Source organism: Trichechus manatus, unplaced genomic scaffold (genome assembly GCF_000243295.1).
Source record: "Trichechus manatus latirostris isolate Lorelei unplaced genomic scaffold, TriManLat1.0 scaffold00052, whole genome shotgun sequence".
In the NCBI taxonomy this organism is placed as follows: domain Eukaryota; kingdom Metazoa; phylum Chordata; class Mammalia; order Sirenia; family Trichechidae; genus Trichechus; species Trichechus manatus.
In genome coordinates, this window is record NW_004443988.1 from 10105169 (window position 1) to 10129902 (window position 24734).

Sequence of the window (24734 nt, forward strand, 5' to 3'; positions counted from 1 at the left end):
GATCCTACCAAAGTCAGATGCCAAGTCACCCTCCAGGGTCAGGTGAATGCAGGAGCCATGACCTCAGGTCTCCAGTTCCAGCACATACCAGGTGGACCACTCTGGGTGTGAGGGAAAGCAAGGTCCAAACCACCTTTCTGTCAAGACCATAGGGACCAGGGTGGTTCTGACAACATATCTATTACACCCCTGCCCTACACCCCAAAGCTATCACCGTCTGTGGGGAAAGGTTGCTGAGCCCCATTGCTGGAAGACCATTTCCCTTCCTCTCTGTAGGCAGCAAGATCCAGGAGAAGAGAAGAAAGAGTCAGCTCTTTGTGGCTTTTCCAGCTCCCTCACCAACCTGTGTTCTTTAAGAACATGGCAGGACGGACACTTCTCTTTCCAAGGTCTTAGCAGTGAAGGTCTTGCTTCCTGCCCCTCAGTATTCAAACCTGCTCAGCCCTTTCAGTTTCATCAAAAAGATACTTTTCAATCCATGATATGTTGCTTCTCCCCTTATTCCAGTCAGTGGGGGTTTGGAGCTTGTTGTTAAAACAGACTTGGCTCGAAATCTTGGTTGGAGCCTGGCTTTGCATAAAGAATGCATGTTCCTTGCCTCTGTCTTGCTCAGATTTACATACAGGCCTGTTGAAAACTGGCCCAGTGGATTCTGGGAGGCAGGGTGGCCATCCCGGCAGTGGGCCAGGTTTTGAGGGGCAGCCTCTAGACTCACCGGGCAGATCTCTGTCTGCCTGGGAAATGCTGATGCTGCTCATGCACAGCTCAGAAAATGTACAATCTCATTCAGGCAACAGACTGTTAATGGACAGTGAATATAATGCCTTATTTGCTATCCTGCCAGCCTTGGGGATTGACAAACCTAATTAAGTTCACTTAATGATTTTAAGTAGCTGACAAAAAGGTATGTGTGTGAACGTGGTCTGAGAGGATAGGAATGCTCTGGAGAGACAGCAAGAAAGGAGAGTTGGACTGGGTGAGATACATTTACTGCGTGGACACCACACCTAAGACTCCCCCGTCTCCATTTAGTGGGGTCTGAGGGAGAGAGTGTTCAGCATCCCTTTTCTCAGCTGGAGCTTGTCTGGGCTCTGGCTGCTGAGGATTGAGCTGGCAGATACTGCTGAGGAAAATGCTCACTCCAATTTCTAACTGCGCAGTTGATTTGCTCTGCAAAAGTCTTCTAAAATGGACTGTCACAAAGCTCGAGACTTGGCATGCATTTCTATTAGGATAATGTATGTGATGAAAAGGCCCTGCCACATCTGTCCTATTATCTGTGTAATTGACCTGAGTTAGCTGTTGAAGGGAAGGGGGCTGATGGACATATTTGGATTCACAGGACCTCCGGCCCATCCTGGCTGGGCTGGACATGTGTGTGGACTCTCGGAGCCTTTGCCTCCTGCCCAGTGAGGTGGGGACCAGGCTGGACGCTCAGGGCCAGACTCAGCCATTGGGGATGTCCCCTCCCTGGTCAGTGCCACCATCAGAAGTAATTTACCACCTCCTCGCTTGGTTTCACCTCTGGGAATAATGCCACCGGCGCAGTGAGGGAGGGCCAGCACAGTGTGCTCCAGGGCTGCCAAGGTCCGTAGCGAGCTTTCATAATGAATCTGGCTTCCATGAGGAGCCCTTCTGGGTGAAGTAGAGGAGAAAATGGATTCCAGTCAGACTGAGCAACCACTCAGACCCTCCAGCAGCACATTCTCAGCTCGAGGCTTCCCAGCATTGTCTTTCTGTGCTCGCTCTTGGGGGCTGAGAGGAAAGGATCTCTGCTCCCACATTAGCCCTGGCCTGTTCCCCATCACAGGGACCTGCTGCAAGATGGCGGGGTGGGGAGGAGCCCATCCAGCAAGTTCAATTTTGTGCTTCATTCTCTGATTCCGGGCCAAATATAGCCCTGTCACTATGCCTCCGGCGTTATGGGCACACAGTGAAGGAGGTTCCTGCTTCCTGAAGCCCGGGGCCAGCAGGGGGCGCTTGTGCACAAAGACACCTGCTCCATGGCTCGAGGGTGGTTAGTGCCCTAAGGGAGGAGAGTAAGGCACCATTGGCGGGAGGTGGGGGTTGGGGGGCTTCTTCCTTGGGCAAGACGTCCACATAGCAGTCCCCAGGCCAGATTACCTCTGGGGGCATAATGTAAGAACAGAGCCGACAAATGGCAGGGGTCCCCTGAGAGCATCAGAGCTAAAGAGACACGGCAAAGCCAAGATGAGAACTCAGGCCTCCGCTGCCCAGGCTGCTTTTTCTGCCACCCCTTCTTGGCTCATCCAACACTAGCCTTCTCGGCTTATTCAGTGTTTAGTGTCATTTTGTCTCACGCCTTCTCCCTATTGTTTGTGAAGTGCCACAAGCTCATTGGGACACTTGGGGGGCCTGGAGGGCTGTCTAGATCTAGTAATCCCCTCACCCACGCTTCTCCTCAGAGAGACTGGGGTGTCCGCCCCGCCTACCTCTGAACACACATACATTTCCAACTCTGGCCCCCTCCTCTGCCCTTGGCTGCTGTGCCATCTTGTGACTTGAAGGGCTGATATGTACCAGAGATGGTGGCTCACCCAGAATGGTGAGAGGACCCAGGGAAAGCGTGGTTTCTAGTTCCCCCCTCTTTTTTGAGGGTGATCAGCAGCCTTCTCTGCCCGGTGGGGTCTGAGTTTCAAAAGTTAGAGTGGAGTAAAGACCAGGCTATGTACTTGGTGGAACCCTGGGCAAGTCGTTGGAACTTTCTGGGCCCTATCTTTTTAAAATCTATATAATTTGGGTATTTTCACACTGGAAGCCTTTCTGAGGCATGAGAGATCCAATTTATTGTTCCTGTTTTATATTTCTTTTTCTTTTTTTTATTGTTGTAGTTAAAATTAAATGAAGTTTACATTTCAGGTTAGTGTCCCATACAAAATTTTATACATACACTGTTATGTGACCCTAATTGCTCACCCCATTCTGCGACAGCACACTCCTCCTTTCCACCCCCGATTCCCCATGTCCATTCAACCAGCTCCTAACCCTCTCTGCCTTCCCATCTCACCTATGGACAGAAGCTGCCCCTTTGGTCTCTTGTATCTACTTGACTAAGAGGCACACTCGTCATGAGTATCACTTTACGTCCCACAGTCCATTCTAATCCCTGTTTGAAGAGTTGGCCTTAGAAATTGTTTTAGTTCTGGGTTGATAGAGAGTCCAGGGGCCACCCTTTCCGTGGTACCTCCAGTCTCAGTCAGACCATTAAGTCTGGTCTTCTTACTGGAATTTGAGTTCTGCACCCCATCTTTCTGCTGCTCCATCAGGGACTCTCTGCTGTGTTCCCTGTCAGGGTGATCATTGGTGGTAGCCGGGCACCATCTAGTTTGTCTGGTTTCAGGCTGATGAAGTCTCTGGTTTATGTGGCCCTTTCCGTCTCTTGGGCTAATACTTTCCTTGTGTCTTTGGTGTTATTCGTTCTCCTTTACTCCGGGTGGTTGGGACCAATTGATACATCTTAGACGGCTGCTTGCAAGCTTTTAAGACCCCAGATGCCACTCACCAAAGTAGAATGCAGAACATTTTCTTAATAAGGTTTGTTATGCCAATTGACCTAGATGTTCCCTGAAAGCATGGTCCCCAGGCCCCTACCCCTGCTACTCTGTCTCTCAAAGTATTTGATTGTATTCATGAAACTTCTTAGCTTTGGTTTAGTCCAGTTGTGCTGACTTCCCCTGTAGTGTGTGCTGTCCTCCCTTTGCCAAGGAAGATTCTTATCTACTATCTAGTTAGTAAGTAACCCTCACCATCCCTCCCCACCCCCACTGTCTTATATTTCTATTAGATATCTGTACTTCCTCAGGAGTGTACCAAGTTACTTACCTCCCCATCTGTCTCTCTGCCATCCTAGCTTCCAGAAAACACTATCTGAGCACCTACTATGAGTCAGTCACTGCCTGCAACTAGAAGTATAGAGATGGATAAGGCGTGGGCCTTGCTCTTGAGGGATTCCAATAGACTTGTAATTCATGATATTCCCTGACTTTTTACCAGTTGCCATTGAGTTGATTCTGACTTCTGGTGACCCCATCTGCATCAGAGTAGAACTCTGCTCCATAAGGTTTTCAGTGGCTGATTTTTTGGAAGTAGATTGCCAGGGCTTTCTTCCCAGACACCTCTGGGTAGACTCAAACCTCCAGCGTTTTGGTTAGCAGCTGAATGCATTAGTTGTTTGCATCACCCAGGGACATTCACTGACTAGGGAATTTCTAAAGTTCCTTTTAGTTCTGCCGCTATGGAGCTGGAGTCTACACAACCTGGGAAAACATTGCAAGTGGGCAGTGAGAAAGAAGGAAGACGTTGAGTACTGAATGTCTAGGAGAATGGGAGAGCCCTGGACAGAAGTTATCACTCAGGAGGTGGAGGTTTTGGAAGGCTGATAGCTATCCCATGGGCTATGCTGAAGGTGTGGGTGGGACATCAGTTAGGGAGCTGGAAATGCAGGTATGGGACTCAGGTGGAAATAAAGATATATGAATTATCTGCATAAAGGGGTTGGTAGAAGCCCTGAGCGCCGATGAGTTTCCTGGGAACAGCATGTGTAGATTTGGATTCTGCTTTGCTTCAAATACCAGGAGCCCCATTGTCCCCTCAATTCCAGTGCTGCAGACTTTGTGCCTGGGGAGAGAAGGGGCTGAGAACACAGGCCTACACTTTCAGAGGCACTAAGAGTTGTGAAAAACATATGCACCTGTTGACTTGTAAACTGAGCTGTGGATGTTAGCAAGACAATCCTGAACAGATTTGAACATCCTGTTACTTTAAAGGAGTTAACTTATTGCCGTTTTGAGTAACCCTTTCTAAAACCAAGCTCGTGGGCCAGATCTGTCTCACTGCTCTGCTCTCTTGATTGTGGAAACTTAGCAATCAAAAGCAACAACTTGTCCCAAACTTCACAGTAAATCAGTGTTAGAAATAGGACTTAAGGCTTAGAACTGCTAAGCTACTCCTTGCTGCAATGATCTGGGATATTTTCTGAGACAGAAACAGGACCAGATCCTTGCAGAGTTATGAGTGCCTGATTTGTATGTGTCAATGCCTGGTTGCACATTGCATCGCTGAGCCTCTGCCACATCTCTCCCCATCTTCTCAGAGGGCTGACCCCAGGCTGCCCTGGGCCAAGAGTGCCATTTGGAAGGTGACACATGAAGGGCCTCTTCTCTTCCAGCTCCTTTCTGTCCCTTTTCTGAGCTCCACCTTGAGGTCCAGATCATTTCACACTCAGTCCCTCTCAAGAGCCTCTGACAGTCTCCATGCTTCTGGTTTCCCCATCCTCTGTCTCTTGCCACGGTGGCTGTCTATCACCTAGTCTGATGTCCAAAATACTTGGCCAAATTCCCACCTTCAGCCTCTTCCCAGGAGACTGCTCAGGATTCTCTGACACAATCTAGTTGGCTATTTGTTCTTGACCCCATGAAAGCATCCTTGTACCTAAGCCTCTGCTCACCTTGATGGACTTCTCTGGAATGCCTTTATCCCCTTCCAATTTCCCTAAGACCTAAAACTTGACAGCAACTAACAACAACAAGTGTTCCTTGAGGTCCAGCTTACAATAAGTCCATTTTCTCCATGAAGCCTCCCCTGACTACTCTGATGCACAGAGGTCATTGTGTCACCTAAACACTGGCCATGCTCTGTCAGACCCCAAGCAGGGCTGCGTGTGTTACTGTCTTCTTCTCAGGCATCTGCTCTATGTCCCCTCCAGGGTGCAGGCCCTGTGATCCAGCAAGAGGCTGGCCATACACTGGTTTCTACCCTCTGTATGCAGTGGGGCTTCATGTATGTTTGCTGACAATGCGCTGGCCAAGGACACTTGCCCAGTCACTTCTTGGTTCCCTGTCTTGCTCACGAGAGACCTGGATCTGACATTTTATGCCACTGATTTCCGAATCTGGCTGCACATCAAAATTACCTGGGGAACTTTAAAAAAAATACAGATTCTTGGGTCTTTTCAATCTTCTCATATGCATGTGAAAGCTGGCCAACGAAAAAGGAAGACAGAAGAAGAATTGATGCATTCAAACGGTGTGTTGGCAAAGAATACTGAGTATAGTGTGGACTGCCAGAAGAATGAACAAATCAGTCTTAGAAGAAATACAACCATAATGCTCCTTAGATGGGAGGATGGTGAGACTTTGGATGGCTTATTTTGGACATGTCATTAGGAAGGACCAATATCTAGAAAAGGACACCATATTTGGTAAAGCAGAGGATCAGATAAAACAAGGGAAACCCTCAATGAGATGGATTGAAACAATAGCCACCGTAATGGACTTAAACATACCAATGATCATGAAGATGGCACAGGACCTGGCAAAGTTTCACTCTGTTATACATAAGTTCACCATGAGTCAAAGCTGACCCGATGGCAGCAAACAACAACGAAAACGAAGGATAAGTTGCTAAATGTATAACTAAACATACTTTATTTTTATGCCTTTGTTAGACTTGTTACATGGATACATTTGCAAGTAAAAAGTGCCTTTCAGATCTATGCTCCATTTCTGATGTTGGACCACATGGCGTGGAGGTAGTCAAAGGCATGCTGGAGTGGTGGCTTGAGCAGGCATGTGGGAGAGGGCTCACTCCAGCCACAATGGCCTGGATGGAAAAGGAAAGACTCACACTTTACCGGTGATGATGCTCCCACTGGAGCTGCGAGGGAAGGAAAGGCAGGCCGAAGGGGACAGGATGGGGGTGGTCTTCAGCAGGTGGTAATGGTGGGGAATTAAAATGAGAGATTTCCAGTGGCGGATGAAGCAAATGAAAACCAATACAAACTTTCAAAATAAAAACAAGACAAAAATAACTTGAAATGATTAAGAGGCGTGGCCTAAAAAAATTCAGAACCAAAACATTTTGTTAACAATGCTAGCTACCATTGATCAAGTTTTCTATTACATGCCAAGTACCGCACCTCCATTTCCTCAGGCATGTACGTAGGAAGCAGAATAGCCTAAGGGTTAAGGGAAAACTATTTAACCTCTTTAGACATCTCAATAATTATAGTATGAAATGAGATAATGCATGTGAAGTGTTTGATACAGTGACTAGTACGTGGCAAGCACTCAACAAATCCTAGCTGTAATCATCATTATTTTCAACTCTTCCAAATGGCTGTACGAGGAAGCTGTTATTCAGTTTACAAAAATATGAATTAAACACCACCTTTCCAGGGGAATGTCAAGTCTGGCAAACTGGGCTCACTGGGAATCTCTGCTACTTCTTTACTCAGGTAAGAATGTTGTTGTTGTTACTGGTTAGCTGCCACTGAGTTGGCCCCTGACTTTTGGCAGCCTTACGCACAACTGCCCATTCCTGTACCATCCCATGATCAGTTGTAGATCGGACCATTTTGATCTATAGGGTTTTTATTGGCTAATTTTTAGAAGTAGATCAACAGACCTTTCTTCCTAGTTCATCTTTGTCTAGATGTTCCTCTGAAATCTGTTCAACATCATAACGACATGCAAGCCCACACTGAAAAAAGAGTGATAGCTGCACATGAGGTTCATTGGCCAGGAATTAAACCAAGGTCTCCCACGTGGAAGGTGAGAATTCTACCACTGAACCATCAGTACACCCCAGGTAAGAATAAGCAATAAAAATGCCCCTCTAATGTCTTCTCAATCATAGAATGCTTGTATACAAAAGGAGAGAATTGTTATTAATAGCACCCCATATAAAATGGAGATTCTGTGGATGATAAACAAGGATTGAATAGGAAAAAAAAATCTTGGTTCTACAGAGTTTCTGATATAAATACATAAGGACATAACTCTCAGTTTAACTGATCCTATTTGAAAAATGCATTTGTGAAACATACCACTTGTCATTTAGGACAAAGTATGCAAAGGGAACAGGCAATCTAAATACCTCCAGAGGGAATGTTTTTTCTTGTTAGACTATGTACATAGTGTACAGCTAAAAGCCTTTATAATGATAGTGCTGGGGAATGGTGCCTACACAGGTGCAGTAAGTTATGCACTTTATATAACAATTGCAGTGATTTGTGGGACATGATTTGATCCACAGCATTTCCAAATCCATCTAGTAATGAGTTGAACTTAGCACCCACTTCTGCTTGGTAAGCATGCCAAAACTTACAATAGTGTGGGCACGTTGTGCTTAATTTAGTACGATATATGATTATAAAGAGGAAAAGTAGGGATATGTCCCTGCAAAAGACTGACAGAATAAGAGAAGAGAACTTGCCTTTCCTCTATTTTGAGAAAAGGTAGCTCTCATTCCAATAGAAAGAATGGCATTTGAATGGAGGGAGGACAGATAAAGTGAGGGGAGAGATTGACATTTCAGCTGAGGAAAAATAGTTATATGAAGTGGATGTAAAACAATGAGATGACTTTTAAGCACACATCAAGCACTATTTGAATTGGTGTTGTCCTTCAACATTACCTTCAGAGTACATATCTGTATTCCAGGGATGTTCCACTGCTCAAAACATCTTGGGCACTGCTCTTTGGAGATTTTCCCTGTTACTGTTTATAGTATGGTTCTACAGTTAACATTACTCCATGATGATGACATATTATTATATTATTTCTTTCACTTTGCGTATTTGTGAATGGGCAGATGAATACCATTCCATGGATCAATGTCTCCCTGGCATCAGCCTTCATAGACCTCTGTGGAAGGACTGCTGCATGGTGAAACAATCTGACCATAGGTTTTGCTCGCATGTGCTCGGTTCTAGTTCTCCCTCCTCATAAGGACCAGGGCACACAGTTAAGATCAAAGTCTTTCTTATAAAGCGATTGTGACAGGACAGTGACCAGAGACAAAGAAAGCACAGGTACCAGGCAGGTCCCTAAAGAGAATTCCTTGTCACCAGTGTAACAGATGCCATTTTGGTTCATCTGATGGGAAAGAGGCATTGCTTTGATATCCAGATTTGCAGTAGTATTTATTATAACGTGATTTTATCTGTTTTGTTAGATACAGGCTGAACAGAGGAGGAATGTGAGATATGAAATTACCAATTAATTCAGCTGGAATTTGGAAATACACCTTCTCACTTATCAACTATCTCATTATCTGACATTTCGCGTTTACAACAATAGTGAAAAATCTACTATCTATTTGGTGCATGAACGACATATGTCTGGCAGTAACAAACGCCAAGTTGCAAGGTGAGAGTAATGTTGGCTGTGATAGATAAGGTTATATGTCAGCTTGGCTGGGCAATGTTCCTCAGTGGTTTGGCAGTTATGTAATGATGCAGTTTGGCAGTTATGTAATTATGTAATTAGGCAGTTATGCAATGATGTAATTTGGAAGTTATATAATGATGTGGTCATCTTTCATTTTGTGATCTGATGTGGTCATTCTTCATTTTCACGTAATGCTGATTTTGCATAACAACCTGGTCTTTGGAACCTAACCATGTCGATAAGTGAGGAGAGGGTGTTTATGCAATTTTCTTCAACACATCATTCAGTCAACACATATTTATTGGGCATATTATGTATTAGGCATTGTACTAGATATTCAGGAAATAGCAATATATAAGACAGACATGATCTTTACCTTATTAGTGCTTATGTTCAGGTACTAAAAAATAGACAATAAAAAATGATGAGTTATTATAGGGATGTTGCAAGAGCTTTGAGAATATATCGTAGGTGTATTATATAGTCTAGGGGCCCGGGAGAGCTTCTCTAAAATGTGGTAAAGGAAGAGTGGTAGTTAGAGAAATGGGAAGTAGAGGAAGAACATGACAGGTGGAGAGAATGGTAGTGTTGTTATTGGGGAGAGTGATAGAGGAAGCACGGAAGATGATTAGGTTGGTGAAGTTAGGGATGGACAAATCATCCATGAGCCTGAAGGTCATATTTAGGAATTTTAAAGATACCCTAAAACTGGAATATAATAATTTATTGATTATATTTATGTTTCCAAAAGTTAGACTAGTTTCATATAACCCCCAGGGACTATAACCAGTGTCTAGAGGCTGAGAGCACTTTAGAGCTAACCCCTAATCCATAATAAAGTTGTTTTAAAAAACCTTTGCAATGTGTGGAAGTTGGAGAACCTGGGAACAGAGGTGGTTTGGGAGAGAGTAGGGAATGAAGTTCCTGACACCTCGAAGAGCCATGACTGGGGAGCTGTCCACAAAGTGGGTGCTGAGTGTCTGAAGCCAGGTGAGGCCTAAGGATGCTTTATTAGAGGCGGGTAGGTGATGTGAGGTGCTAATGCCTACCTTAGGGGTGGGATGAAGGGAGCTGGTCTTTCTTTCCTTCTTTAATTTAAGTTATTCTTTTTTTCTTCCTCTACCTTTTCCCTCCTCCTGTTTCCATTTTCTGACAATCCAGGCAGCTATAGCTTACTCTCCTTGGAAAGAAGAGAAAGAGTATACTTCTTGCTCCTCCTCCATCAGCAACTTCCCCTCATAAGGAGTTCACAGAGCACTGATGCCAGAAAATTCATAGAAGAGTTTCCTCCTCCTGACTTTGCTGCTGTTGTTAGGTTTTGTCAAGACGGTTCCGACTCATAGTGACCCTGTGTACAACAGAATGAAACACTGCCTGGTCCTGCACTATCCTCAGAATTGTTGCTGTGTTTGAGCCCATTGTTGCAGCCACTGTGTCAATCCTTATCATTGAGGGTCTTTCTTTTTTTCTCTGACCCTCTATTTTACCAAGCATGATGTCCTTTTCTAGAGACTGGTCCCTCTTGATAACATGACCAAAGTATGTGAGACAAAATCTCACCATCCTCGCTTCTAAGGAGAATTCTGGCTGTACTTCTTCCAAAACAGATTTGTCCCTTCTTCTGACAGTCCGTGATATATTCAATGTTCTTTGCCAACACCATAATTGAAAGGCATCAATTCTTCTTCAGTTTTCCTTATTCACTGTCCAGCTTTCTCATGCATACGAGGCAACTGAAAATACCATGGCTTGGGTCAAGCCCACCTGAGTCCTCAGAAGGAAATCTTTGCTTTTCAACACTTTAAAGGAGGCTTTTGCAGTAGATTTGCCCAATGCAATACGTCATTTGATTTCTTGACTGCTGCTTCCATGGGTGTTGATCGTGTATTCAAGTAAAATGAAATCCTTGACAACTTCAATATTTTCTCCATTTATCATGATGTTGCTTATTGACCCAGGTTAGTGTTGTAAAACTGGTTGTTATTGCTATGCTGGCCATTTCAGCCTCTTCTGAGGCATTAGGTGGGAGACATTGTTATTTATTACAGTTATTATTAATAGTCTTTACTGATTAAGCATTTACTGTTGATCAGGCAGTTCACCAAGCATTTTGTTTCCCCAAGCCTAAGAGGTAGACTTTAATATCTCTGTTTTATAGAACCTAGCTTGACTTGGAAGATCAGTGTTGTGATTTGTGCAATTTATTCAATAAATTATTGCTAAGCCTACAAAACCAAGGGATGAAGATGGAGGACATGAGAAGTAAAATTCTTTGATACCTACTATCCATAGATGCTTTCGATAGTTACTTTATTTAGTCCTTATAACAGTCTCGTGAAGTAGAACTGTTATTATCCTCATTATATAGGTGAGAACACTCAGACTCAAAGACGTTATGTAATTAGCTGAGGTCATACAACTAGTAAGTGGCTGAGCCAGTTTTTAAATTTGAACTATCTGACTCTAAAGCCTGTGCTCTTTTATACATGGTGCTTCTTTAGTTTTATGGGCTGGTCACATCCACAACCTAGTTTGATTTTAGCAAGTGGAAGCTACTCTGCCTCGTTCTCCTGCAGTTCCATTTGCCTCTGGGTCTTGATGCGTCTTGTATCATCTCTAGCTCTGGGAGGGCAGCTTCTGGCATCAGAGCATGCAAGTGGTGTGCAGCCTTCGGGCGAATGAAGGTACTCTTGTTTTCTGTAATTGCATACTTACTAGGTCATAAGGCATCATCAAACCAAGTTGGCCTTTGTTTGAATCCCCACTGGACAGTTTGGTCTCAGTATCAATATTGGAAATGTCAGTCTGGTAAGTAGCCTTTAACAGGGAGGAGGGAGGGTGAGAACAAAGTCTTCTTCAAATGAAATTCTAGTGGATAGGAGTGAACAGAGTCAACATCTTACTTGCTTGAAATCCCCTAGAGTGGCTTTGAAAGAGAGGACTTGCTGGATTGAGGAGAAAAAACAAAAAAAACCTTTGATTCATTTGAATTAATTTAGCAGCTTCCAGGAGGAGGCCTCTGGCATCACCCTCATGTTCTCCATCCCTGTACACAGCACCTACAATCCCTAAGGACAAAAGACTTGTCTGTGGTGGGTAGTGCCCACACTCCCTCCAGCCTCCACTTTAATTAAATCCATTCGTCTCGGGGGCCCTGAGCCTTGGAATGTCCATGGGCTTTGATCTTTAACCCATACACATCTGAAGGAGTGGGTAGCTGGTTCTCCGAGTGAGGACAATGCCTTCTTCCTGTGATGGTCCAGCTTGAGTTATGAGCTCTTGGGAATAGCAGACTCTGTGACATTTGGGTGAAGAATTTGAGACCCAGCTTTATGCTTACAAAGCTGGGTGCCAACGTACATCACCCTCCTCCTTGCTGTAAGTCCTCTGCCCTCAGTTTTCAAAGGTGGAGCCACCTGGGCTGTCATTTGAGTGTGTTTTCAGAATCTAATGTGGAGGCTACTCTGGTTTACGGCGTTTGACATTTAGCCAACTAAAGATGGCTTTCCTCCTCCAGGCCCATTCAGATGTCCCCTTTACAAAAATGACACCCTCCTTTTTGTCTAGAACAGAGCAGCACAAACCATCAATAGGTCAGCATGACACATCAGAGCGTCACAGGAGCGCTGCCATGCCCAGGGCAGCTTTCATTCAAACTCCGCTTGCTCCAGGCTGACGGCAGGTGGCAGACTAGTGTCATCCTGGGGAGAAAAGTGACAGCTGAACTCAGGGCTTCCTGCTGCAGTTCAGAGCCACACAGAATGAACCGTCTTCTTGTCCAATCCTCTCAGTTTAAAGATGAGGAGACTGGGGCCGAGAGAAGTCAAACAACTTGTTCAAGGCCACAGAGATGATAGAATCCACATAGGAGCCAGGACTGACCTAGGACATAGGAGCACTCCTCTGTTTGCTGAAGAATTTGTATCCACTTTCATTAACCTGCCCAGCAGGGCCGACTCCACAGAGCATTGGACACGGAGTCGGGACCTGGGCTGTAGTCCTGACTCTGATACCAGCTTGCTGGCACTTTGCCTCTTTGGATCTCAGGTTCTTCATTTGTAAAAGGGTAAGGGTGGGAGAATGATAATACTACTTGCCTTGCAGTTAAAAAAATAAATAAGTAAAATGACAAATGAGAAAGTAAGGTAAATTCAAGTAACAGAAAATGCTGTATACACATAAAGCCTGATTTGCGAGTAATATAGGTTGCGAGTGATATAGGTTGTTCAATTTTTACATATACTTGAGGCAACCGGCCAGAGATGATGGAAATTAGCACTCATTAGCACTGAATTTCTTGGAGAATTTTGGTGTGCCCTGCAAGCCTGCAGAAACTGTGTGTGTGTGTGCTTGTGTGTGCACATTTGTGTGTGTGTCTTGGGTGAAGGGGAACCGGAGAGGACTCTCTGCTTCATTTTGGCTGATGGAGGGCAAGGGAATGAAGGGGGTGGCCTACCTGTCGGACACGTTGAGGAGAGGCAGCACGATCCACTGCCACAGGCTCAAGCCTTCATTGGTGGCAACATGCCAGACCATCCTGCCCTGTTCCTTCCCAGTTTTGTTCTCCACCAGCACCAAGGATACGTTTCCCTTCAGAACTCCAAGGATGAGCCAGGACATTTGGAGCTGTTCAAGACAGAAGAGCCAGAAGACCAAGGAGTTAATGTCAGAACAAAAACTTTAGGTCTCCTTTCTGGAATTCTTAACTGAAGTCTACAGGATTTTGCTGGAGACTCAGCCAATGTCTGCCCAGTGAGAAGAGCTGGATGCCAACACTGGCTCTTACTCACTGTCTCTCATAGTGGCTTCCATTAAGTTTCACGTTGCTGGGCAGGGGCAACTGATGGGCAATTTTGGAATTTCGTTCAGGTTGATGTTATCATCCTAAATTTCACAAGATTCTGCCTCTAAGGTGATATCAAGATCATTGAGACATTAAATGGACTTCCAAAAGAGGAGCCAAAGATGCTTGTCTGTGGCCCTGTAGTGGGTTGAATGGTTGCCCCCAAAGATATGTCTACTTGGAATTTCAGAATACGACCTTATTTGGAATAAAGGTCTTTGCAGATTTAATTAAGGTAAAGGTCTTGAGATGAGATCATCCTGGATTAGGGTGAGTCCTAAATCCAGTGATGAGTGCCCTTATAAAAGACAGAGAAGGAGAAGACAGGGAGACACAGAGGGCAAGGCCATGTGAAGATTGAGGCAGAGATTAAGTGTGCAACTACAAGCCAAGAAATGCCAAGGATTGCTGGCAGCCACCAGAGACTAAGAGAGAGGCATGGGACAGATTCTCCTTTGGAGTCTCCAGAAGGAACCAACACTGCTGACATTTTGATTTTGGCTTCCAGAACCGTGAGATAATAAACTTTCATTGTTTTAAGCCACCAAGTTTGTGGTGATTTGTTATAGTAGCCCTAGGAAACTAATAGAGGCCCCAGTTCTTTTTGACCTTGGGCAAGTGATTTTGTGGCTCTATTACTGATTTAGGTATTTTTATTCTTTCCCCTAATACTTTAATAATCACATCTGAATGATGTTATAGTTTATGTCACACATTAGCCAACTGGAGTCCCTATGGCTTGATACTGGTGACCATTGGTAGGCAAAGATCAGACAGACACCTACATATCAAGATATTTTAATATGGTTGTCTTTCAGTATGAGGATGCTCACTTTACCCAAAGGAAGCTATAACCTGTGCTTTCAGAGTATCTTTATTAAATGTTTCTACGGAATTGTTCCCGGGATGTTTGAAAGAAAATTGCAACTAATAATATTTTTCAGAAAAGTTTAAGTACAGTCTTGCCCAGAGGCAGTATATACTATAAACAAGGTCTCTGGCCTTTGTGTTTAAAATAATAGAGGTTGTATGTTTGACAGAAACAATCTATAAATAAAATTTAAAATTAAGGACAACTATATCATACCATTGCCCAAAATATTCCTGTTCAGATTGTGTAATAAAAAATGCCTATTGTGGAGAATCAAAAAAAGAAAAAGAAACCCAAACCCATTGCAGTCAAGTCAGTTCCCACTCACAGTGACCCTACAGGACAGAGTAGAACTGTCCCATAGGGTTTCCAAGGAGTGGCTGGTGGATTCGACCTGCCAACCTTTTGGTTAGCAGTTGAGCTCTTAACCACTGCCACTATTGTAGAAGGGAAGGTAAAATTTGTCCTATGGTAAGCTGAAGTTTTCAACAGCTATGATGCTATCTTTTCTCTGGTTCTTATTGAAGACATACTTCTTTCTAAATCACTACTCTTGTCTCCCAGTCCCTGAGTCCGTCGTTGCCTTACAATTTGATCTAGGAGGTTAAATACCATGAGATGCTGAAGCCAAAGTCTTCCCACTCCCTTATACAAACCCTTGGCTAACAGAGCCACCCCTAGGCATTGGGGTCACCTGGTACTCTTCTACCTCTGAGATCTTAAATTTGGTAAACTCATTCTATAACCCTAGCCTCTTCACTTACACCTCTGCTCTTATTTCCCCAAATCCAGTGTACCAAATACTTGTCTCCACTGAGAACTGCCAGGATAATTTAGTAAGTCTGTTAATTTTTTTTTTTAATACCAGTTGGCTTTCTTGTGTAGTCTGGAAGCCATGACTGGAAATTTTAATCCTACCTTTGCTAACGCTATACTCTCAGTCCCAGTCCATGTCATGCAATGCCCAGCTTGGGATAATGCTGAAAGCATGCTTTCTCTCCTTGGCCACAGAATATTGCTTATTTGAGCTTCTGTGAATTCAGACTGTTGAACCTCAATGCCTTGGACAGTTATTGGTACTTATTCATCCACTGTTAATTTCCACAGTTGATTTCTGAACACACTTAGCACAATGGGTGTTTCAAGCTCCCTCCACTGTCTCACACACTGATGCTGTCACCTCCACCTCTTAATTCCCCTATCCTAATCCATTATCTTGATTCCTACTCTACTGAGAAAGATGTACTATACCAGGTATCCCCTTCAGCATCTTATCTTCTTTTTTGCAGTAGAAGTGTCTGTTTATCCATCCACCCTCTCTCTTTCCTGTCTTAGAGGAAGATGTATGTTAACTCCCTCCCATTTTACCTCCCCCATCCGTGTTCTGTCAATTACTGTTCTTCCTTTCTCCAGCACCTTCTCTCCCTTATGGCTCCTCTGTCTACAAATAAGATCAGGTTTTACCCATTCTGGAAGAATACCCTTTATTTGATGCTGCCAGCTTCTCTGACTTACAATCTATTTCTGTATCTCCATTCAGATGTTAACATCTTGAATAACTAGTATGTAACTGCTACTTCTATTTCCTTGTCACCCATTCTCTCTTCAAACTCTTTCAACCTGGCTTCTATCTTTATTATTCTAACAAAGTGACACTCACCATGTCTTTTATAATTGCCTCCCGGAACTCTTTCGATAGCCTCCTAAGGTGATTCCCTCTCTCCACTCTTTCTCCCTTCTAAGTCCTTTCGTATAGCTCTATCACATTTTCCTGTTTAACACCGCCATCTGTCACTTGGAGCTCAACAGCTTTGACTGGGTTCTCTTTCTCTGTCAAATACAATCAAGACATTCATATTCCTCTATAATCAAAGCAAATCAACTTTTATTCATTCAGTGACCTGGGTTCAAAATCTGCTCTTGCCATCTTTTTGAAGCTCAGTTTCCTATTCTCAAAGATGGAAATAGTTTTATCTACCCTAGAGGGTTATAATGACAATTAAATGAGACAATAAATAGTGTAACAAAATGTTAAAAAGGAATTTTGGTGGAGGTACCGAGACAGCAGACACTATATTTCGAAGGGAAGAGAGAGCACCACGACACAGGACTTTCAAGAGAGATGGATGAAAATGGGTTACAAAATTCTGAACCGCTTGGCCATATTTTGGGTATTAAAAAGTTGGTGGTTGACTATTAGGAGAGAGTTTCTGAAAAATGATTTTGGTATATCAGAAGTTCCTCCTCACCCTCCTGCAAAGAAGAAGGGCGGTGGGGAGTTCCCTCTTCATCCCATGTCAAGGGAGGGGTTTTAAAGATTCCACGTCGAGCGCTAGTTAGTTATGTGCTGCAGTTTGGGTGGCACAGTAGATGAGTGTCTGTCTCCTGCCTGGAAAATCCAAAGTATGAACTAGGGGCCAGTTAGCTGCTCTGATGGCTGAGCAAAGGAAAGGCAGCAGCACTGGGTGGTCTGCATGCCCAGAGTTCACCAGGGCAAAAAATTGTGTAAGTGTTGCACAGAAAATAGAGTTCAGCCAATATATGTTGATCCCTAGACTTCCCCACACCAGTCTACTTGCCATCTTTGCACCTGCCTTGCATTTCTCCACTTCTGTGCTTTGATCCTTCCATTTTCTCCACCTGGTCTTTCCTTCTCTCCACTTAAACAGTTAAATATATCATTTTCAGGAAGACTTTTCTCATCATCCCTCTCAGAAATGAACTCCCCCTCCTCTGAAATATTTATGAGTTATTGGGACCCCCTTGGGGCATAGCTCTGCTGCCATGTCCATACCCTACTTTTTACCTCCCTTGAACTACCAATTCCTTCAAGCCAAGGACTGCCTTATGCATCCTGCAGCCACAGTAGCTGTCAACTGAGCCATGGTAGGACCCAGTCAATGTCAGAACGAATAAAATAATATACAGACAGACCCTCCCATCTTCACCACATTCCCTGTAAGGGACAATAAATCAGCTTCCCATTCTGTGATGCTCCCAGAACTTTCTGTATTCTAGGGGCCAGGTGGAGGGAAGGGGAGAAGAACCACCCACTCCCCAGTCAACTGGCTATATTCTAAGCTGCCCAGGTAACAGCTGCTCTTAGGAAACTTCCAATCTGAAGTAGTCTGTAGTGGCACGAGCATGTCAGTGAGACATAGCCCTGTCATGTCCACACTAGGGTCATGGGCCAGCTGACTGCTGAGCTTTCTACATCTTCCTGCACTGTATTTTAGGCCAACTAGCCTGAGTAATAAAGAACTGGGCTGCCTCTCAAGGGATGGGGTAAGATGGCATCCTTAGCCTCTGGAAGAAGACCACCAGGATCCTTCTTGGTTTCAGTCCTTGAGGGATTTGATCATCTGTTCATTCGACAAACATGTACTGTGTACCTACTCTGTGACACATACTAGAAATTAAATTAGTGATTATGAGTGAGCTGAGTGTAGCAAAAGGAAAAATAGGTGGAACCACTTGACGCTACTCAACTGTTTAGACCTCTGAATAAGTAGGAGAATTAAAAAAAAAAGCCACTTTCAATTCACCCTATAATATTACCACCTATGTTTATTGCAGAAAACACATATCTACAAGCCATGAATCCAGCCAAGTAGTGCAATGTCTGAGCTTCAGCAATGTCTAGTTCTAGAAATAGACACAAAAGCTTTGGAATAAGATTGAAAACTGACAGCCAGTGGGTGGCTAGCCAATATGTATATTTTGGCCTTTTTTTTTTTTTTTTGCATCAACCTAGTGTTCAGTAAGGTGATATATCCAGGCAGAGTTAGTCTTCCTCAAGATACAAGCAGTCCAGAACCTATTGCCTTTAACTTGGCCTACTTCTCACCTGTAGTTATATTCCTAGTGACTTTCAGATTCTGCCTCCAGGATTCAGTTAGTGCTTTGCTACTCAAAGAGTGGTCCTCAGACTGGTATCATCAGTGTTACCTGGGAGATTGTTAGAGATGCAGAATCTTTGGGCTGACCCCAGACCTATTGAGTCAGAATCTGCAGAGAAGCACTAAGTTAGATGGTGGCCTCTGGAACCTGCCCCTGTCATCCAACCACTTTCTGGAATGCACTGGAAGCAGCTGCCCTTTGTGTTGACATTAATTATCCAGTGGCTTGTTGAATCATTCTTGTTTCCTCACCTGTTGACTATGAGATAACTGGGAGTTAAACCCACCTGGGTTTGTGCTCCAAGGTTACCATATATTAACTGTGTGCTCTTAAGCCAATCACTTACCTCCTCAAAACCTGTATTTTCTTATCCGCAAACTTTTGATAATAGCTGTTATGGATTGAATCGTGCCCCGCCCCCCAAAAGATATGTTGAAGTTCCAAGGTTGGTGAATGTGACCTTGTTTGAGGAATAGAGTTTTTCCTCGTAGATGTTATCAGTTAATGAAGTCATTCCAGAGTAGAATAGGTCCTAATTCTAATCCCTTCTAGTGGTGTCTTATAAAAGCGAAGGACAGACACGGAAACAGATACACACAGGGGGAAGACAGCATATGAAGGTCCTTTAACAAGCCAAGGAGTGCCAAGAAATGCCCAGGGCTGCCAGAAGATGAAAGAGGCAAGGAACGGTCTTCCCTTAGAGCCAAGAGAGAAAGATAGAATAGCCTGCAGATTCTAGCTTCTAGAACTTCAAGAAAATAAAATTCTGTTCTTCAAAGCCACCCACTTAGTGTGTTTTAACTATGGCAGTCCTACGAAACTAAGACAACAGCCATACTGTCCTTGTCCACCTTAAAAGGTGGTTATAAAAATTGAGTTAGATAAAGAATATGGAAGCCTCTGTGATATAGTGAATAGAATGGCTAAATCAATGGTTTTCAACTTTAGAGGCAAATTAGAATCACCTGGGAGCTTTGAAAACTACCACTGTGTGAGCTCCACCCCAGAGATCATGGTTTAATTGGCCTTGGGTAGGTTCCGGGCATCAGCAGTTTTTAAAAGCTCTCCAGGTGATTCTAAAGTATAGCCCGATAGAGACCACTGCTGAGATGGGGCTGCTTAGTGCAGGAAGTAGCATGGCCTTCTCAGCGAGGGGTCCATTTTCATCTTGGACTTTGAGTAAGAGGCAATTCTTAATGACCAAAAAAATGGTTTAAAGTATGCAAACCTAACCAAAGTATAGAGGGAGTGTTTTTCCCACAGGGAGGAGCACACAGTCCACAGCAGACTCCTTCAAGTGGCTGCCAAATCACCCACCAGGCAAAGACTGAGAAGGGCAACTGTATCTGGTTCGCAGAGTGCAGGCTCAAGTCCCTCTCAAAGATTTACATTTTCCTTATGGCCTCATCTTGACAGCCAAGGTTTAGGTGCCCCAAACAAAACCTGTTGCTATAGAGTCAGTTGCAACTGATAGTGACCGTATAGGATAGAGTAGAACTGCCCCATAGGGTTTCCAAGGCTGCAATCTTTAAGGAAGCAGACTGCCACATCTTTCTCCCTTCAGGTGCCCAGAGGGGACAAAAAATGCTCTTGAAATTTGCTCTTAGTAAGACCTATTTCTATTCGGATGGCACGTTGTTGTTGTTGTTAGTTACCAACAAGTTGATGCCGACCTATGATGATCCCATGTGTGCAGAGTAGAACTGTGCTCCATAGGATTTTCAAGGCTGTGAACTTTTGGAAGCAGATTGCCAGACCTGTCTTCTCAGGTGCTTCTGGGTGGGTTTGAACTGCCAACCTTCCAGCTAGCAGATGAGAGCTTAACTGTTTGCACCATCCAGGAACTCCATTTTGGGTGGCATATAGGATATAAAGTTATTTGTTAATTGAATATTTACTGAATGCCAGAAAACTGTGATAGGCACTTGTACATACCCCGTGGCATTTTGTACTCACAACATTCCTTCATGTAGTAATTATCATACCTATTTTTCACATGTGGAAACTGAGTCTTAGAGAGGTTTAAGTAAGTCACCCATGGTCACCAAGCCCATATGTTGCAGACATGGATCCCACACTATGTTCGATGCTCTTTCCACTTTCTCTATCATGCTATATACCCATAATATTGTAATACTTAAATCTTTTGGTGGGTACTGTAAAGGTATTCTAGATCCTTATTGTTCAAAGTGTGGTCTGTGGACCAGCATCGGCATCACCTGGGAGCTTGTCAGAAATGCAGGATCTTAGACTCCACCGCAGACCTACTGAATCAGAATTTATATTTTAACAAGATCTTGTTCTGGAAATGCCTTCATATTGAAGGAATTAAGGAGATAGTAGATTTTAATCCCTTCACAGCCTTTGTCCCTGCCAGACAATCACCAGTCATATATATGTGTACATACATATTACAAATGTATTCACGCAGATATGGGAAATACTATACAAGTCATAAATGATACTGATGGAAAATAACAGTTGTTGGAGCCTTTAGCAATGAAAATTTTGATCCTTCTAGGCAAATCCTAATAGATATAGGCTATAACTGACAGCTTTTGACTAATAATCTTTTATATGCAGACAGCAAATGAGAAAAGTGAAAAGAGACAACAGCAGAAACACGCCACCAGCAATTATATCTTCTGGCTCCAGCCGCCCCTTTCTCAAGGGCATTTTTCCCTCCTCCCTCTCAGTAAGGCCGATAGACTTTCCAATTATGTGCAACCAGTGTTTGTCATTTTATTAATTAAAGTTCTGTGTGTAGAACAGGAGCAGGCATTGTGGCTAGGTGGCATAGTGCTATTATTTCTCTCATGGCCCTTTCCTCCTCCAGAGGTAATTACTGCAATTTTATGTCTAGAATATGTCTTGTGTTTGCTATGCATACTTTGTGGCACCTTCAGAACAATCTCTTGGACCCATACAAAAATTCAGCAAGGAATTTAGCTGAAGTTGGAAAAAAAAAAACAGACTCAAGGGTATCAAATAATGTCCATCCTATATGCAATGCCTCCAAATGTGGGAAATGATATGGAGGGGGTGTTATCTCTCTTTGAATTTCTGAAGGGCTGTATGAATTCCAGCATTAGAGACAAAACCAAGGATGGATGCTCTATTGTGTGTTTCATGTCAACAGAAGTAAACACATTTTAATGGGCAGAGGTGCTCAAAGATGCAATGTGCTTGCTTGGAGGTCGGTAGGTGGGTATTCCCCAGGTATTCTCTACACTGAGAGGTCTTCCAGCAGTAACTGGATGACAAGGATTGAGGTTGTTACCAGGGACATCCAAGCTCTGGATGAGGGTTAAGATTCCTTCCCAATCTAAGCTTCCACAGTGATATGATTCTGGGTGTGAGCTCGTAATTTTAAGAGTTCCTTGGTTTCAGTGTTGTCTCTTATTAAGGGCCTAAACATACTTTAGCTGAGCATTTTGACTCACTGCAAAACTCAGTGTTTTTGAACACTATCTTCTAATTCACCTGGAAAAAATAAACACCAACACACTAGCTATAAATAGCCTAATGAAAAATCAACCCAACACAGCAAGAAGCAGGCCAGATGCAGAATTTTTGATAACATGTAAATTGAATGTGATGCTGGCAAGTCCTTGCAATTATGGAGGCTTAAAAAATGCTGGATTCCTGGTCATGCAGAAGATTTAAAGATTGGAATCCTTCCCAAAATAATCACTGCATGTCTCCTTTCTGAGGCATCACATCAAAGCCAGGGGACAAGGGGACAGGCAGCCAGGAACATCCTCATACACTCTTTGTAAAAAACACAGCTATACACACACACACATATATATATATACCACCACATGTTTGTTAGTTTGTCATGCTGTGATACTGGAAGCTTTGAAACTGGTATTTCAAATACCAGCAGGGTCACCCTTGGTGGACTGGTTTCAGCAGAGATTCCAGACTAAGACAGACTGGGAAGAAGGACCTGGCAGTTTAGTTCTAAAAAAAATTGGCCAGTGAAAACCTTATGAATAGCTGCAGAATATTGTCTGACATAGTGCCAGAAGATAAGCCCCTCAGATTGGAAGGCACTCAGAATAGGACTGGTGAAGAACTGCCTCCTCAAAGTAAAGTCAACTTTAATGATGTAGATGGAGTCAAACTTCCGGGACCTTCATTTGCTGATGGCACGACTCAAAATGAGAAGAAACAGTTGCAATTATCCATTAATAATTGGAATGTGGAATGTATAAAGTATGAATCTAGGAAAATTGGAAGTTGTCAAAAATGAAATGGAACACATAAAGATCTACATCCTAGGCATTAGTGAGCAAATGGACTGGTACTTGCCATTTTGAATCATACAAATCATATGGTCTACTATGCTGGGAATGACAAATTGAAGAGGAATGGCGTAGTGTTCATTGTCAAAAAGAACATTTCAAGATGTATCCTGAAGTACAATGCTGTCAATGATAGGATAATATCCATATGCCTACATGGAAGACCAGTTAATACTAATATTATTCAAATTTATACACCAATCACTGAGGCCAAAGATGAAGAAACAGAAGATTTTTACCAACTTCTGCAGTCAGAAGTTGACCAAACATCCAATCAAGACACATTGATAATTACTGGCGATTGGAATGCAAAAGGGAGAAACAAAGAAGAAGGATCGGTAGTTGGAAAATATGGCCTTGGTGATAGAAACAATGCCAGACACCACATGATATAATTTTGCAAGACCAGTAACTTCTTCATTGCAAATATTTTTTTTCAACAACGTAAACGGCAATAATACACATGGACTTCACCAGATGGAATACACAGGAATCAAATCTACTACATCTTTGGAAAGAGATGATAGAAAAACTCAATATCATCAATTAGAACAAGGCCAGGGGCTGACTGTGGAACAGACCATCAATTGCTCCTATGCAAGTTCAAGTTGAAGTTGAAGAAAATTAGAACAAGTCCATGAGAGCCAAAGTATGACCTTGAGAATATCCCACCTGAATTTACAGACCATAACAAGAATAGATTTGACAAGTTGCACACTAACGACCAAAGACCAGATGAGTTGTGGAATGACATCAAAGACATCATACATGAAGAGAGCAAAAGGTTATTAAAAAGACAGGAAAGAAAGAAAAGACCAAAATGGATATCAGAAGAGACTCTGAAACTTGCTCTTGAATGTAGTGTAGCTAAAGTGAAAGGAAGAAATGATGAAGTAGAAGCGCTGAACAGAAGATTTCAAAGAGCAGCTCGAGAAGACAAAGTAAAGTATTATAATGAAATGTGCAAAGACCTGGAGATAGAAAATCGAAAGGGAAGAACACGTTCGGCGTTTCTCAAACTGAAAGAATTGAAGAAAAAATTCAAGCTCGAGTTGCAATAGTGAAGGATTCTATGGGGAAAATATTAAATGACACAGGAAGCATCAAAAGAAGATGGAAGAAATACAGTGTTACTGTAACAAAAAGAATTGGTCAAAGTTCAACCATTTCAGAAGGAAGCATAATCAAGAACCAATAGTACTGAAGGAAGAGGTCCAAGATGGACTGAAGGCACTGGTGAAAAACAAGGCTCCAGGAATTGCTGGAATACCAATTGAGTTGTTTCAACAAATAGATGCAGCGCTGTAGGTGCTCACTCATCTATGCCAAGAAATTTGAAAGATAGCTACTTAACCAACCAACTCGAAGAGATCCATATATGTGTCCATTCTAAAGAAAGGTGATCCAACAGACTGGGGAAATTATTGAACAATATCACACACAAGTAAAATTTTGCTGAAGATCATTCAAAAGTAGTTATAGCAGTACATCGACAGGGAACTGCCAGAAATTCAAGTTGGATTCAGAAGTGGATGTGGAACAAGGGATATCATTGCTGATGTCAGATGGATCCTGGCTGAAAGCAGAGAATACCAGAAAGATGTTTACCTGTGTTTTAT

The 24734-nt window shown here is 43.2% G+C and overlaps 1 protein-coding gene across 1 annotated transcript in view; it reads right to left on the minus strand.

The window, feature by feature from the left end:
• ALK (ALK receptor tyrosine kinase) overlaps positions 1–24734 on the minus strand; it is a 1033821-nt gene that overhangs the window by 100508 nt on the left and 908579 nt on the right. Inside the window, exon 9 of the mRNA XM_004377648.3 lies at positions 13648–13817. Coding sequence (XP_004377705.1) covers positions 13648–13817 — 170 coding nt within the window. The remainder of the gene's footprint in view (positions 1–13647; positions 13818–24734) is intronic.